This window comes from Camelus bactrianus, chromosome 14 (genome assembly GCF_048773025.1).
Source record: "Camelus bactrianus isolate YW-2024 breed Bactrian camel chromosome 14, ASM4877302v1, whole genome shotgun sequence".
Classification (NCBI taxonomy): Eukaryota; Metazoa; Chordata; class Mammalia; order Artiodactyla; family Camelidae; genus Camelus; species Camelus bactrianus.
The window spans coordinates 61749579-61765915 of NC_133552.1; the positions used below are offsets into that span (position 1 = coordinate 61749579).

At 43.6% G+C, this 16337-nt stretch overlaps 1 protein-coding gene across 2 annotated transcripts in view; it reads left to right on the top strand.

The window, feature by feature from the left end:
* Window positions 1–13233, top strand: part of CLYBL (citramalyl-CoA lyase) — a 205527-nt gene extending 192294 nt beyond the window's left edge. The window contains exons 8-9 of one of the 2 annotated variants that reach the window (XM_074378471.1): window positions 5629–5748; window positions 11693–13233. In XM_074378471.1, the coding sequence (XP_074234572.1) occupies window positions 5629–5724 (96 nt within the window). In that variant the 3' untranslated portion in view covers window positions 5725–5748; window positions 11693–13233. Of the gene's footprint in view, window positions 1–5628; window positions 5749–6763; window positions 7481–11692 lie in introns of those variants that run through there. The other variant, XM_074378472.1, reaches the window with a different exon arrangement.
* The last annotated feature ends 3104 nt before the right edge of the window (window positions 13234–16337 follow it).

Below are 16337 nucleotides of genomic sequence, written 5' to 3' on the forward strand. Positions count from 1 at the left end.
TCAATTATTAAAAACGCATTTTCACATATTGCTTATCTGGACCTTACCTATATATCATTAATTTTTTCAGTCTTATTTTTAAGTAATATTATATCTGAAATAAAAATTTAGACATGATAGTTATTTTTATAAATGATACCAAAATAAAAAGTTTAAATATAAAGTATACTAAAATTTTTATGTTAAGTTTTTTCTATAATCTTAGTTACCATGGTTACCAGCCATACTTTGGGGTACACTGATTAGTGGGAAGAGTTTGAGATTTGAGGTGAAAAACCTTAAATTCTAGTCCTGTCCTACTCATAAGTTCCTCTGAAAAGATGAATTAATACTGAACCACAGTTTTTTTATCTGTAAATCAGACTGTTGGATCCCAGGATAGAGGAAAATTACCCAGAATAAAGAAAAGGAAACAGGTGGTTCAACTTCCTCCCTTCAGGGTCCAAGAATGAGTGAGTCTCAGGTCCACCAGGGCAGGCAGCAAGAACAGAGGGTCCTATGGGTTCCAGGCTGGCTGCATCAAGCAGAAACTAAGTCTTGTGTGCTTTGTCATAAGGGAAGTCTGTTGTCTCTCTTCCAGATTGCTTTAACTGAGGTTAGATTAGGTTCCCTTTCTTCAGGCGCTAGAGAAACCCCTTTGTCAATAGACAAACCCACTGTCTCATACTGTGGTCCTTCATTTTACTTGACCTGCTGAGTCACTGGTGACCAGAGGCACAGGGGGCTCTTGCAGAACACAGAAGGCCAACGCCACTCTAACATGTCAATGTGCTGCTTCATTTCCCTTGCCCCTCTCTTCACCTTCATTTGGCATCTCTGACCTAAAGCTGTCTTTAAAAGTACGTGTTCCTCAGAGCCCTTCCCTGGCTAAACCACCCCATTTTGATGGCTCTCTCTGTGGCTCCTCATTCCTTAAGCACCACTTACAGATAGACTCGCTTGCATTTAACTAAGTCTTTGCATGAGTTAACCTGACCCCAACCCAACATCACATTTGTTGAGGTCAGTCACTGTGTCCTACTGGAGGCTCAACAAGTGTTGGCCAACTGACTAGTTTTAAGCAAATGGATGATCTTATCTAGTATTTTAGAAAAATAACATCATGGTCCCAATTAAGAAGATGCAACTCCCCTGCAGGTGTCCCAGCACTCTCTCAGTGAGACCTCTCTGCTAGCCAGCCTGGGAGCTGGGCAGCCTCCCCATTGGGCTTTGGATGCCTGGCAACCAAACTTGCATCCTTACCCCTTAACTGAATTGTGAGGGGACCTAGGTCCTGTCCAAGGATTCTCCAAGTGTGATAGGTTGAAAAATGGGAGAGAAAGAAAAATGAAATGGTGCCTATCAGAGTGTCTCTGTGAGAGCAGCATTTCCCCCACTTTGAGGGGCATTAAGGAGCAACTAACTTTGTGAGTAAGGAAGAGCTGTTTCACAGGAGGTAATGGCTGGGCCTGAGAGATCTTAGCAAGAAGAGGGCACACCAAGGTCTTGAAGACAAATTTCATAGTGGCCAAAACTGACTAAAAGTTTTAGGAATTCCCTGGGAACTGTAGTGAGGTAAATAACTTATGGGCATAGGACTTCAGCATCATAAAGGAAGAGAGTGTCACTCTGAAAAAGAAGGACTATAACAGCTGTGCTCAGATATCATTAATTCTGACAAAGCAACGCCATCATGGGAATGTGCTAGAGAGAACTCCCTGAACGCCCAAAGAAGTTATTTGAAAACATAATGAGTAGGGAAAGAATTAGATCGATTTATGGATTCTAGGAAATTACTCTTTTAGTACTCTAGAGGGGAAAAAAAGTGCCAGAAATGCAAAATATATGAATATTTCCCATAAATGTGATTATTATTGTCATCATCACCAATACTCTCGACATCAGATCATAAGATTCTCCCCCACGAAGAACTTCACGGTCTGATAAAGTTCATGTTATCTCAATGCCTATCTTACCACCTGGCAATGACCCAGATGTTAGAAAAACTACAGCCCAATGTTGTTTTCCTTCCTATGCAGATAACACCTATGGTAAGGTGATATTCCTCTTCACTTCCAGGAGGCTGAAGCCATAGGTGTGTATTGTAATGTGCCAAAGTGGCTGACTAGTGATTTATTACAACAAATAACTCAATAGGTAATTGCTGAATAAAAGCCCATGTGTACAGAGCTCCATGACAGCTCTCGCAGGAAGTGTATGACATGCAGTAGGTACACAGCATCACTTCTGAGTGAACAGTGGAAACTGGCAAACATGGTCCTAATTGGCAAGAAGAGCAAACTTTTCAGGCCTTGGACATCTCCATGCTCATCACACTGGCTCTTCCTCTAATTCTTGTTGCTTTTTATGGTGCCAGTTTCTTTTCTTCCCTGTCTCTATCAGCAAACTGTAGGCTCCTTGAGGGCAGGGATAGAGTACCCATATCAAAGCTGGCCTAACCGTTTCTACCCAGGAGAGCTAAAACACAGAGCTTCTCAAATTTGAATGTGCATTAGAAACATCAGTGGGTTCCTGGCCAACCCCTAGGCCTTCTGCGTGAAACCTTATATGATGGAGCCCAAGAATGTGAATTTTAACAAGCCACCTCCCCATCATATGAGTCTGATTCAGGTGGCCAAGCAGCCCACTCAGAGAACAATTGATAACAACAACAAAAAAAAGCCTGGAGCCTAAGCCTGGAGCACACTCTTTGGATCAAACAGAGCTAGGTTTTAACCCCAGTTCTTTTTTTCTTTTTTTTTTTTTTTTTGGTGAGGGTAGTGGGGTTGGGGGACAGGTGTTTGATTGATTCAGTCAGTCAGTCAGTCAGTCAGTCAGTCCAGTTCTGTACTTACTAGCTATAGGGCAGATTCATACTAGTTTCGTTGTGCCTCAGTTTCCTCAGTTATAAAATGGAGATGGATACATACCCATAGAAACAGAAAGCAGAAGGGTGGCTGCCAGGGGGTGGAGGAGGGGGAAGGGGGAGCAGTTGTCTAATGGGTACCAAGTTTCACTTTTGCAAGATGAAAAAGTTCTGGAGATCTGTTGCACAACAGTGTGAATCTACTTAACATAACAGACCTATACACTGCAAAATGATTAAGAATGTGGATTTATGTTATGTGTTTTTACCATAATTGAAAAGAAAAAGAAAAACAATTTGCTAATGGGGTTAGGTCATAGTATCTACCTCACAGTGTTGTTATGAGCATTACATGAAATAAATCATGTCAAGAGCCAGGCACAGCCCTGGGGCTAGCAACTGCTCAAGAAATTATAGCTATTATTATTGTTGTAATCATGGTTGTTAAGGTTTTTAACCATGAATGAGTCACTGTTTGAAGGCATTTTAAACCAAATAATAGTCTGAATCTTCAAGCTGATGGAAGTTCCCTCTTCAAAATAGTACACCAATTTCTCAGGAATGCACTGAGCTGTGAAAACTGAAACTTATCTATGATCATCCATTACGGAATGTTTCAAACCCTCCCTGCAAATCCAAGTAGCTTTTGACAATTTGGATCTTTCCAAATCCTGACCAGCAGACTGTTCACATTTCACATGTAGATCCAGATGTTAAAAAAAACCAACCGTATTCTAGGTTGATATGTGAGAGCAGGAGGATATTCGTATTAGGAAGTCTGTTTAACACTAAACTCTTCAATCTGCAGAGATGAAGGAAACAAAGAACAAAAATGTTAAACTTTTGTTTTCCAGTTTAAGCCTCACGCAGTCAAGCAAAATCTGCCACCTTAAACGAAGGGAATGATCTCCCTGTGTTGAAAAACTACATAAAATATTTTGCATTTTAGATGTGCGTGTAGAATCCAAAGCAGATTCAGGAAACATGGAGTAGACCCAGAGCCGTCATCCTGATTCTCTGTGCATCGTTTTGATTTCATGTGCATCTATGCTAATTTCATCTCTCCAGCCTATTATTCAGGCTTTAGCAGGACAGATGTGCTGGTTTACAGGGCCGTAATCCACTTGGTGAGCAGATAACCAGGAGGCCTTTGGTCTTCATCATTTACTCCAATAAGAAAACTAGACTATTGCCTTGTAAAACAGCGTGAGCCCCACGCCCTGATGTCACGTGTCATGCTAACCCACAGAATATCCTTAGAACTTCTAACCAAATTCATAAAATTCATCATGGTCACAGAGATGACCAAAATTAGCTCTAGGCTGAATGAAATTAGGCAAAGACGAGTCTGGGAGTATAAATAGTAAAAATGGGAGGGTTGGAAAATGACATAATGATACAGGATTTTAGGCCATGCAGGTATTCACACGAATCAGATATCACTCTAAGGCTGAGAAGGTTAGGGACTGGTGAGGACTCTAATCCGAATGACTTTTAAATCTCTCTTAATTAAAAAATAAATTTCAAAGTCACTGTGAAGGATTCCTTGCCAGTTTTTTAACCTCTATCCTATGTATAGCTCTACATTACTGTAAGAGATGAGGGTTTCCAGAGAGCCCAGGAAAGAAGTCCTGAATAAAGACAGCATTGACTGTTGAGAAGGTGGTACTTGTGCAACCCAGAAAGGGGCAGCAATATGTACAGCTCGACTGTCAGCAGGGATTATGATTGCTCCAGTCCACCTGCAGGTCTCAGAAGACCACCTGCTCTGCACTCACACCAGCATCCTTACCAACAGGTAGAAAGAAGGAGAATTAAGAAGAGCTTTGATTGCAAACAGCAAAAAGAAGTGATTAAAAGAACATGAATAACCAGACATTAACTTCAGATTCTGGGCATACTTCCTCTGTCCGTTTAATTCTTCTTTTTCTGAGGCACTAAAGAAACTACCTTGTCATCTTAATGGGGGTTCTCTAATGAAGGCTTGAGGTTCTGAGACCAAAGTATTAACCCCAGCTATAACTTTTTCTAGTGAAGTGGTCTTAGAAAAATCCCTTCACCACTCTGGGCCTCAGTTTCCTCATCTAAAACAGGACTGAGATCACATGACACATTCCGTAAGTATTTGCAGAAGGTTAGAAAAAAGTGAATCTGTAAAATGGGAATAAACCAGGAGATTTCAGGTTCTTTCCAGTCTCACCATTCAACAAACTTATGATTTCTTTGTTAGTCATGTTCCCTGTCATTTTAATCCTCTTCTGCAAGTGTGTACCAACAGAGGGATCTCTTTTTACTCAGTATAATCCTACCTCACATTTTCTCATCACATGATGGTGTTACCCTCAATTATGTTACACCAAGAAGGAAGCACTTTTCCATTAACTGGATTATACAATTATTTTTTCAAACAATAGTCAGTTTCCAGAGCATATTACTGTTTTCACAATTCTATGCAATATTTCAAAAGCTATATAAGGAAATATTTACATTTTCCTTCCACTGTTGTTTTCTGCTTGATTTCAAGTATTAAATGAACAGTTTCCAGTACTTTGTGTCTGATGTTTTTCCTCTCCATTAAAATGCTGAAGGTTTTTTCCCCCTCTTTAGGAGCTAAAAAGAAATCTTTCCCCTGTAATTTACTTTGGCTTTTCTCGAAAGTTGGGTAGGAAAGTCAGTACAATTCAGGTGGAATCTAAAATGTTCTTGTTGTACAAGTGTGTGCAGAAAGGAAGCCTGTAATTTCCGAGCATTCTTTCAGGAAGTTTGTGTTCTCTGTCTTCCAGGGAGCCTTTACTTTCCGAGGGAGTATGATCGACATGCCATTACTGAAGCAGGCCCAGAACATTGTTACGCTTGCCACATCCATCAAGGAAAAATGATCTGTTAAATGAAGCTCTCATCAGGTGGGCCGAACATATACAGTGGGTTTGTTAAAGACAAACCATAATACTCAAGGCAACTTGTTAGTATGCCAGATTGGAGCTTTTCTCCATTTATAGTTCATGGTAATCACAATTTTTTTTGGCGGGGGCGGGGGTGGGTTATCTCACTGCTCAGTTATTCCTTTAAAAATGAACTTTCTTCTTTTTGGTTCCAAGCTTATGATTTTATTGTTCATGAATGTTATAAGTATGGACTTTTAATTTCGCAAGGATATAAAATAGTGGGAAGAGATGGGCTGTGAGGGGAAGTTAGGTCTTTGATGTAACAGATCTTTCCTGAATATGTGTACTCCCTTCACCCCATTCATGTTAGATGTTACCCACATTGTTCATTTGTTCACTTGACAGCATAAATACCTTTAAGAAAGGCTAACCCTTTAAAAAATAATAACTAAATAAAGTGTTGGTGTTTATTTCACTAGTAATCTGATAAAACAACAGAGATGGCAGAAAAGTTGACTTAAGTACCTTACTGTTTTATATACATATCTTCTAAAAATAAATCTTCAAAACTGATTACTGTTAACCTCCACCCCTCAAAATGAGTCATCTCTATCCTTGAACTGCCAAATGATGACTATGAAAGCCCTCATTCTAGGCGAATGCTTTGGGTCAACAGTTACCAGCAATTAAAAAATAAATGTGCAGAAACACAAGGCCATCCATTCTCTCCCTTTATTTCCCTGTTTAACTGTTTGCCATTGAGGCCATTTCCCCCTGTAAATGTATGGCCAGGACAGGGCCCCCTCAGCAATAAACGTGTAGCCTCTAAGAGGACACAATGCCTCAGAGCTGCTGCATATGGTCCCCTGCGAGATTTGCATCACATTAGAGATGCTGCTACAGGTCATATGGGTGGTGTGGTTAACGGGCTTAGTAAAGCTGTTTTGAAGAGGTTAACCCAGCTTGTAGTAAGGGTAAATAAACATAACAACCAGCCATTCTTCCCTATTCAGCATGTGCTCTTATATTGAAGGCTAAAGGGTATTGAAGCTGCGAAGGATCAACTTGTGTTTGCCAGAGGACGCCAATGAAATTTGAAACACCAACAATCAGAGATTTTGTTTCTGCTCCTCATTAAATCATGAGCTTTTGTGTGGAGACTCTGGATGACTGTTCTTTAAGAAATTAACAGAATGGGAAGTTTTAAACTCTACACCAGCCTTTCCATGACCTACACAGCAGCAAGGCTGCTGCTCTTAGACAAACACTGCGGGGAAGGCTGTTCTGTTTATTTAAATTTGTAAATAGAAAACAGTTGTTTTTTATTTTCACTTTTTACCTCCTCCTATGTCCTTTTGGTTTATTTCCTACGTGGCCCCTACCGTGCGCCCCAACCAGGGGTCAGCTTTCCCCTACTTCTTCCAGTTCCTCCAGGAAGTCTGTGAGGGGAGTAGGGCTGAAGGTTATATACAAGGAAAGGCACCATGGAACCAAGCAAAGTGGGAGAGGCCCGCACACCGTCATGCAGCTTCCGCCACCCAGTGCAGGGCAAGAAGGGGGCACACAAAGAAACCTGACCCAGGCTGGGTGGTTCTGGGAGACACGTGCTTGAGACACCAACTCAACTTCCCAAACATGGGATCTGAGGAGACAGCTCTTAACCAAAGATAGGATGTACTTGGCTGGAGTCCTGTCTACCCTGGGCAGCACACCTCCCTCCTCGGTGCAACCCTCTCCAACCCCTCGAGAGCACTGTCACCCGGTGCTGCTCCAGAGTTAGCTGGAAAGGAAGGTAGGAGCCAGCCTCATCCTCACTCAGCGGCTGGAAGGAGGAAGATGGTATCTCGACCGACTTGGGAGATGACTGGCCTCCAGCCAAATTGGGCTTCAGGACTGCGGACAGTGGCAGTGGGCAGCAGTTACAGGAAAAGCCATCCCCCAACCCATTATGCAGCTGTGCCCGCCTAGGCTGGTAGTCGGTGTGCACAGGGTAAACCGGGACCACAGGTGCCCACGCAGCAGGACCCTGCTGCTCGGAACACAGACACAGGAGGACTACTCAGAAGGCAGAGGGAGGCACCCTCTCATTTTGACCAGTAATATAACACCCTCAGGGTGTTAGCGTAGGCACGGCCTGTCTTAAAAGAAGGTAATAAAAGCCTTTCTTCATACTTCCCTACAGGCAGCCCCCACTTCAACTCAGCCGCTCCCACCCGTCCTCACGTGTCGATCCAGATAATTCCCTCAGGCTTTGACAGCATGAAAGGGAGACATTCTAGTCTCCCCCGAATTACCTAGGCAACCCCCAAACCCTACCGGTGGACCTCCTAGAGCCTGGGGCTCACTGAGAGCCAGGCATCCCCTCTGAGGGACCCCAGATGCCACGACAAAGACATGTGGTCTCGGGAAAAGCAGTCCTCTCAGCAAGGTCTCCAAATGGCCCTGAGAGCCCGGGCCTGGCTGTTTCTCCCCCTCCCCCATCACCAATGGGCTGGCGGGACCTGGGTTCCTAGGTCCCCAACCATGTTGGACTGGTCACCACACCCTTTATCTCAAACCGCACTTTGTTCCAACAATACCACCTTGCTGTTTAAGTCTCCCTAAGTGCCAGATTTATCATCTTCCTTATAACCCTGTAGTCCCAGTTATGGTAGGATCATGACACTGGGCCCCACTGGAGCCAAAATCTAGACCAAGGTCCAGCTCTCTGAGCACAGATCCAAATGAGGGACCTAGAGAGGCTTTAGTCAGGGTCAGAAACGTGTTGTGCCTCATTCCTTGAAGAACAAAACCCCAAGACAAGGAGATACTGGGAGGTCAGAGGTTTCCTCACTGTTTTCCCACCCACATCTCTTTGGTGCCCCAGGTGGTTGAAGGTAATACAGGGAGGATGGGAGGGAGGGAGGGCTCGGTTAGCTGAGACCACTTAGTATGTGACAATGCCCAACCTGGGGATTCCTCCGAGCTAGGAATGGACTGGCTACAAGAAGAGAAACTTGCAGTAATCTGATTAATTAAAAACCATACCTGTTTATATTTTGTGCAGCTCATCACAAGCTGCTTTGCCATATTACCCCCCTGTTATTAATTCTTGGGGGCTAAATTATGGGTAACACTATTAAAACATTATCAGAACTAATGAGAAACAATTACTTAGAAAATGAGGCAGGACAAGATTGAGTTGAGAACATCAGTGGTGATCACTGTAGATTAGTTTAATAAATCATCAGGTGTAAGGCAAGACTGACTGTATGTATGCAAAGCCCCGTCATGGGAAAATGAAATTGAGATTTTTTTGCATAATTTTTTCATTAATCTCAATAGGACCCGCGTGGTGTAGATTGTTTTATTCCCTAATACCTTGCCTGAGGGGGGGTGCCCAATAATGTCTTCATTGTTTTACTGAGGTCTTAATGACAATCTGTGACAACCTCATTTTAATGTATAGAGGATTATATCAATACAATCATGTTTTATTGAAATGATGAGGGGGAACTCCAGTCAGGCACTGTCCCTGAGCACAAGTTGGGAAGTCCCCCGGCATCTGAGTGCAGTTCCTTTCAGGTTTACAACCTTTGAACCGCTGGCTGCCCTCTCCTCCAAGGACTGACTGGGAAAAGTAACTTCAAGAATGAAGACCTGGTTCCTCCAATTTGAATTTGAAAGTAACTCGTTGCCTGGCATATTTTGCTGGGTTAACGGAACTAACCATATGGTTGTTTTTTTTTTTTTTCTCCCCTCTTCTAAAATAATGCGTGTTACTATCATGAACACCCCAGCCCCTAATAGTTCTGCGGGAGGTCGGGCAACTGACCTTCAGTAGGGATGGTGAATTTTCTAATGATGTCTTAAGAGGAGGAGATAATATTTGCTTCTTTATTTGAAGGGCATTCTGCTTTTATGGTTTCTGTTTCTCTTGGAAAGCTTAATGTCTTCCGTTTTGATTTTTATTTTTACCTCTAGTACTTGGTGGGCAATGAATGATACAAAACGGGTTCTGAGATTAACAGCAGGATCTTGTGCATATTAATGCTGCCGAGGGTCACCGAACTGGTCTGTAACGGTAAAGCTTGTGCCCCAGGCTCGGGGACGCTGCCCTCCCGGCCCGGAGACCCTCCCCCCGCAAGGTTTTCACATTGCTACGTAGGGCGAAAGTAATTAGCAGAGCTCAAAATTTAAATGTTAAAACCTTAGTCTTTCTTTCCGCGCTTTATTGTAAATCGGGGTAGGGTAGGGGGTTAAGAGAACGAACAAAATGGAAAATACATTACTTTCAAATACCTAGCTTAGTACCTGGAAGCTTGCGCGGTGGGACCGGCGGCTTTATGCTCTTCTGTGACGGGTTATGGTGGTGGTGGTTTGTTTAAATTTCATCAATTATTTGGCAGCATATATCCTTCCGATTCAGTAAGAATTGCCCACAACGTAAAGAAAGTGATGTGTAAGAAGGAACCGAAATCATCATTAGTGCCTTTTGGTGGTTTGCTGCTGATCGAGCCCAGTTAACAGCAAAACGGGCTGAAGCCTGAAGAATTTTTAAATTTTTTTAGTGTTTTATAAAATCTTTTGGGATTTGTTTATCGCTTGCTTCTGTTTTTGTTTTTTTTTTTTTTTTTTTTTTTTTTTTTTTTAATTTTTGTTTTCTGGAATTGTAAGCGACCCGCTCGGTTTTACTGTTTGTTTCTTGCGACGGTAAGGGCGGGCGAGCTCGGGAACCGCGCGCCCCGTCGGAAGGATGTGCGCGCGCGGGGCCGGGACCTGCCAGGTCCGCGCCCGGCCGCCCGAGCTGCCCGAGGCCCGAGGTCGAGGGCGCACCCACGCGGAGACCCGCGGGGCCCGGCTGCTGTGCCCCGCGGCCCCGTCCCGCGCGTTGGCCGCTCCCGGAGCTGCGGCCGTCGGGCAGACGGGGCTGGGGCGCCCAGTGCGCCGGGACCGCGGGCCGCCCGGAGCCTGCGAGCCTGTCGCGCAGCCCCGCTGTAATGGTAGCAGATCAAAGGCTGCCCCGTGTCCCCGCGGAGCCCGGGACAATCCCGCGCCTTTGTGCGCTGTTGCTAGGAGCCCGAGAAACTAAGAGAAAGTGTCAGGAGCATGTTAATCAGACTCGTTACAGTGTAACAATAACGTCTCTCTCGGGTCTCCCAGGCCCCGCGCACCCCCGTCGCACCCCGCGCGAGGCCCGACACCTGCGCGGGGCCCTCGCGCCCGCCCTGGGGACCCGCCGGCCCCTGTGTCCCTCCAACCCTGAGTCGGCGCCGCGTTCAGGCGCCGGCACGAGACCCAGGGCGGGACACAAGCGCCAGGCCCATCTCCCGGTCCTGGTCTCCCTGACCCGAGCCCTGCACCCTTAACCTGTCCAGCTCAGAGCCGATCCCTGGCCGGGGGACCTGCGGAGGATCCGGGTCCCTTTGCTTTTCAGTCTTTGAGTGGAATTGCACTTGTTATTCAAGCCCAATATTAGAATCAAAAGGAAAATGAACATTCTCTTTCAGACAGGTTTTTGGTGGAGTTTCTCCAAAAAGTCTAACTTTGCCAGTTTATCTCTGAAATCCATTAAGGATACTTGGGCGGGGTGGGGGCGGGTGAGGGTGCCGAAAACTTTGCTGAAAGTAAAGATTCTTGGAACTTTTTCAAGAGAATCATTTCACTCATTCATTTATTCATTCAACAAACATCTGTTGAGCGCGATTGGACGCCAGACAGCTAGTCTGAAAGCCGTAGGACTGGTTCCGGATGCACTTTTCTTTTAAAATTAAAATGCCGTTGTGTGAAATGAAAGGAAGAGCAAAGGTGTAAAATAATGTCAGATGTCAAAACAAAAAGAAGTGCCACTGGCTACTATAGCGACAGTAACAAGAGAGGTGCAAATTAAGAATTTAAAGCCTCTGAAAAACTACATGCCATATGCCTTGAAAACCAGCCACTTTTTTCACCTATTTCATCTCCTTCTTCTTTTGGTCCCTAGGAGTTCCACCAGGATGCAGTCCTGAAACCAGAGTTCTGCCTGAGGTCTGAGGAACGAAGTCAACCCTTCTGCGTGTTTGTAAATAGCCTGTCATATTGGCTAAGGGATCAAACACACTGGGCCCTGGCCTCATTCTGCCCTTGGCCGGACGCAGGGAATTGGAAAGCTGTGCTCAGTCTTAGGACAGAATTTGGCCAACTCGAAGTGTTTTTCTCCAATATGAGCACTTGTTCAGGAATCAGGATGGCATTCAGGAAGAGCAGAGGGGACCACATTTCCCGGGGTATAACTGCCGAACCCTAAATCAAAGACAAAGCTTTCTATCGACAGGAAGAGTAGAAAATGACTCATTCTTGAATCACCTGTGCCTTCCTATTGACGGAGGGGGGATCCTGCAACAATGTCAGACTTCTCAGTTGGTCAAAATCAATTTCTCTCTCACACTATGTGTGCAGCACGTAGACATACAGAAAACTGGACATGGTCCCAGAGATTGGTCTAAGCCCTGGAAGGAACTTTCCAGATTCCCTTCATTACATAAATAAGACAGCTGATATACTGAAAACTCCATCTTATGAAAAACAAAGGAGACCAAACACCAACTGACTTTACTGTGATGTTCAAATACCTAGCTAAAGGGGAGAAATTCAGTGAAAAGAAACTGGGGAAGGTGGGGAGGGGTTTGGGCTACGTAATGCCACATAGCTGGCTTGGCTGGGTTTTGTTTTAAAACAATGAATCAAATTGCCTTGGTTATTCAGACACAGTAAAAGAATCAAGAGAAAAATGAACATTCCATTTCAGATAGCTTTGTGGTGGAGAATTCCTTCAGAAGCCTATCCACTATAGGCATCTGACTTAATTTTCTTTCTTTTAATGGGCTCTTTTGAGTTCCATGGAAGGAAGAACATAAAAACCAACATGAACTTCTGGCTTAGAGTCTCTGGGAAAACTGTGTTAATAACCCAAACTCCCAAATGAGCAAAGGAGTATGTCTATTTCCTCCATGGGATTTCCAGGGACTGAAATTCACACAGCAGCTTCCAGGGGAGCTCTGTGCTGCTTCTTCCAGGGTAGCGGGGAGGGAGCCCCACCACCATTTCCACACCAGCGACACGTCGTCTCCCTCAAGGGGCCCTGGCCATTGTGGACTGCCGCTGGGCTATGCCTGGCTGCAGCGCGTGACACTCGTGTGCAAAGCCGTTGTACAAGCTGTAACCCTTCCCTCTCTGTCTACCCAACAAACTCCTAATTATTCTTCAAGACACAACTTGAAGGCTACTTCTGTGAGGTCTCCCCAGCTTGCTGGCCCTCCCCCAGCCCTTCCATTGTATTGGATCAGATTTCTGTGGTAGTACTTTGTATGTGCATATGTGTGTGTGTGTTTCCCCAAAATGGTGTGGAGGCCCTAAACAGTGGATATTGGCATGCATCTCCAGATTCCTCTCCTGCTCATCTCTCATCTCACACCCCTCCCCTGGACCAGCTCGCTAAAGATGTGTTCATTAAAATTAGGCCCAGAGCCATCATTTCCTCCATCAGACATCTTGCCTCCTGGATTTGTGCAAATACTGGTCCTTTGAGTGGACTTGCTCAAGGTCACACAGCTGGCAAAACCAAGACTTCAACTAAAGTCTCAAAATGAAACCACTAAACCACACAGTTGCATACCTGAGAACTCCCCAGATTTACACTTTCACTTTGAGTTCCCCAGAAGGAAGCTCCAGATGAGTTTTCTGAAGCAATGAGAACACAGCTGAAGCCTCTTCTTCAACAGCTACCTCCCTCACAGACAGTGCCTGACCCTGGCAAAGGTAGGTGAGCTCATCACAACTCAGACAACCAGCACCCAGTGCAGCCAGAAAGCTCAGCTACCAGGCAAGTCCCACCTCCAGGTAGGCCTTCGTGCCCCTCTCTCTGCACCCTGGTGGTCCCTGAGCCCCTCCCAGACTGAACAGTCCCTCACACATTTTGTAGGATTGCCCACTGCGGGGACTGGTCTAATGGCTGGAGAAGGTCGTGGGTGGTGTTAGGAAAGGAGTTCCAGAAGAGGGATGAAGGAACAGGATGTAGGCACAAGGACCGAGTTGTGTTGGCTCTCCAAGCCTCCTCTTGGCCCCTCCCCACTCCTGCGGCCCCATCCTCTGGGGCCCTCATCGTGTGTATCATCTCTCATTCCATCTAGTCCCTCCATCTACTCGGTCTACTGTCCTCTTTCCACTTCCCTTCTCCTTTTTCTTATAATTTTACCTTTCTTCCTCTCTTTGCAATTCCCAAACCAAAATTAACAAATGTAGGAAAGAAAACAACAGAAGTGGGTAAAAATTTATGTCTCTAATGACATGTCCATGTTTTGGAAGTAAATCTATCATCTTAAGTCATGAGCTGCTTGCAGGACCCTCTGTAGTCCTTCATTTACTGTGAACTTGGCACAGGAAGTTTATTGGCCCATTTTACTGCAGAGAGCCTGAGTGCAGAGGACAGCTAATATTGTACTTTGGAAATCAAAGTAGAAATGTCAGTGAGGCTGCTAATTAATCAGTAAATTAAATATTGCTGCCAAAGCTGCTATTTCTCATGTCCTACATTTGATCATGCTGTCTTAATGCAGAACCAACATTCAGATTCTATTTAAGCAATAAAGAATATGTGGATCTGGCAAACCAGTTACTAGTTCTTTATGTTTTAGTACAAGTTATTTGAGTATGCATCTTGAAATTCACGTGGGAACCCAGAATGATGCTTATAAATAACAAAGTTTAAGGATATAAATCTTGATTCCTATCTTGTTCTTTATTCTTTTAGGGGGAAAATATTACCAGAAAGGTAACAATAAATGATTATTTATAAAACAGAGATTTTCAAATTGATAAACATTCCATTTTAGATTACTGAGGATGTGACCCCCCCAAAATCATTCTTTACAACTTTGCTTCATAAACACCTTTTAAAAAACTGATCAGTCTTAATATCATCTAAGGCATTTTAAATTGTGACATATATTTATGAGAATATTTAAGGTGAATATTTTCCAAATAAGTAGCAAATGAATGGGTCATCAATTTGCATGCACTGCCTCTGAAAATGAGCATATTTGAAAACGGTTTGTTCAAAAGGCGCCATTGGCCTTTTTCCTTCCTTCTCAAAGAGCATATGTGTTACATTAGTACTCAGAGCGTGTTTTCATAGCCTCCAGTGCTGCATTTATAAAAATCATGATGATTTTTAGGACTGCACCTTCATTTTTTGAATTTTCAAAACTTGTCCCTTTTTGCTCTTTTATTTTCTTTCAGCAAAACAAAGACCCAAGAACCCCTTTAAGAAATTTTATACATTCCCACAGTTTGTTGACCTTCAGGCCACAGAGTAAAACCTTTCTTTTAAGTCAAGCATTCCCCATTGGGAAGCGCTCCAGCTTTTTCTTTTTATGAGGAATTTTAACTGCTGGGCTTAATTTAATTATTGTATTTTGTACATACTCCCAGAAGCCCCAGGGCATGAGCTTTACTTTTTTCAAAACTTTCAAATGAATATCTTTTGAAATGCACATTTCTGATGGTAACTTTACTTCTTTCACTTGTATTTCTAATCTAAATACCAAACTTGGATTATTCTGTTTCCTGACTTATTCCTGGAGAGGCTTCAACCTCCCTTCTCTTTGTCACAGATACTCTTCGCTGGTAGACACGGGATATAGTCATTTGAGTCCTGAGTGTGGGAGCCCAGGTTTCATAACAAGAAAATGAAAACCATCTCCAGTTGAAGCGCAATTTAAAACTAGATGGTTCTGGGGACATAGTCTTCAATAAGAAGGATTCCTAGGTTGAAATCAGTAGCATGCTGGTCCCATGGCTTCATCTGCCACCATCTGTCCCTATAGTTTCTGTGAGATACTTCCCCCAACATCAGCTGCTCCTCCTGATCCCAGCAGAGGCTCATGTGTGAACACACACACAGAGTTGTCATCCTAAGCTGATGGCAAAGATTCAATGTCTTTATTTCTCATCTCTCTTTATCCATAAACATTTTCATTTGAGCCTTCTGAGTTCCACCTGGAAATCAAAACTTTGACCACATCTTGACTCTCAAGGGTGAAAAATAAATTTTTTTGCTATTGACTTAAAACTCATTTAGGAATATTGGAATGTGGGACAAACATAAATTATGCGAATTCATAAGTTCTGCCCAAAATATTTCATGAGGGTTGGGTCACTTATGTAGTAAATTTCATTTGAGGACTTCTGAGACCTCTGAATTTATGAAGGTGTATTTGAGCAGAATTATCTGCCAGGTGAATCTGATTTTCTTACTTATTTTGATTTAAAATTTAAAATTACAGAAAACACAAAATTTTGGTGCCAAAGAAGGACTTTGGAGATCATCTAGGCCAAAGATCTGGCACCTGGCTGCATATTAGAATTACCTGGTGGACGTTTAGTAAATACTCTTGTCTGAATCACCAATTTGCAGATTAAAAAGGGAAACAACCAAACAAGTCTCTGAAAGATGCAATAAGGCTTTTACATTAGAAGTCTAAGGTATAATCCTATAGCATGATTTGGGAACTCACGGCCGTACTAAACTTTAAGAAGCAAACTTCAGTTTCCATAATTATGTTTTGGGCCACACAAATTGTACAATAGTT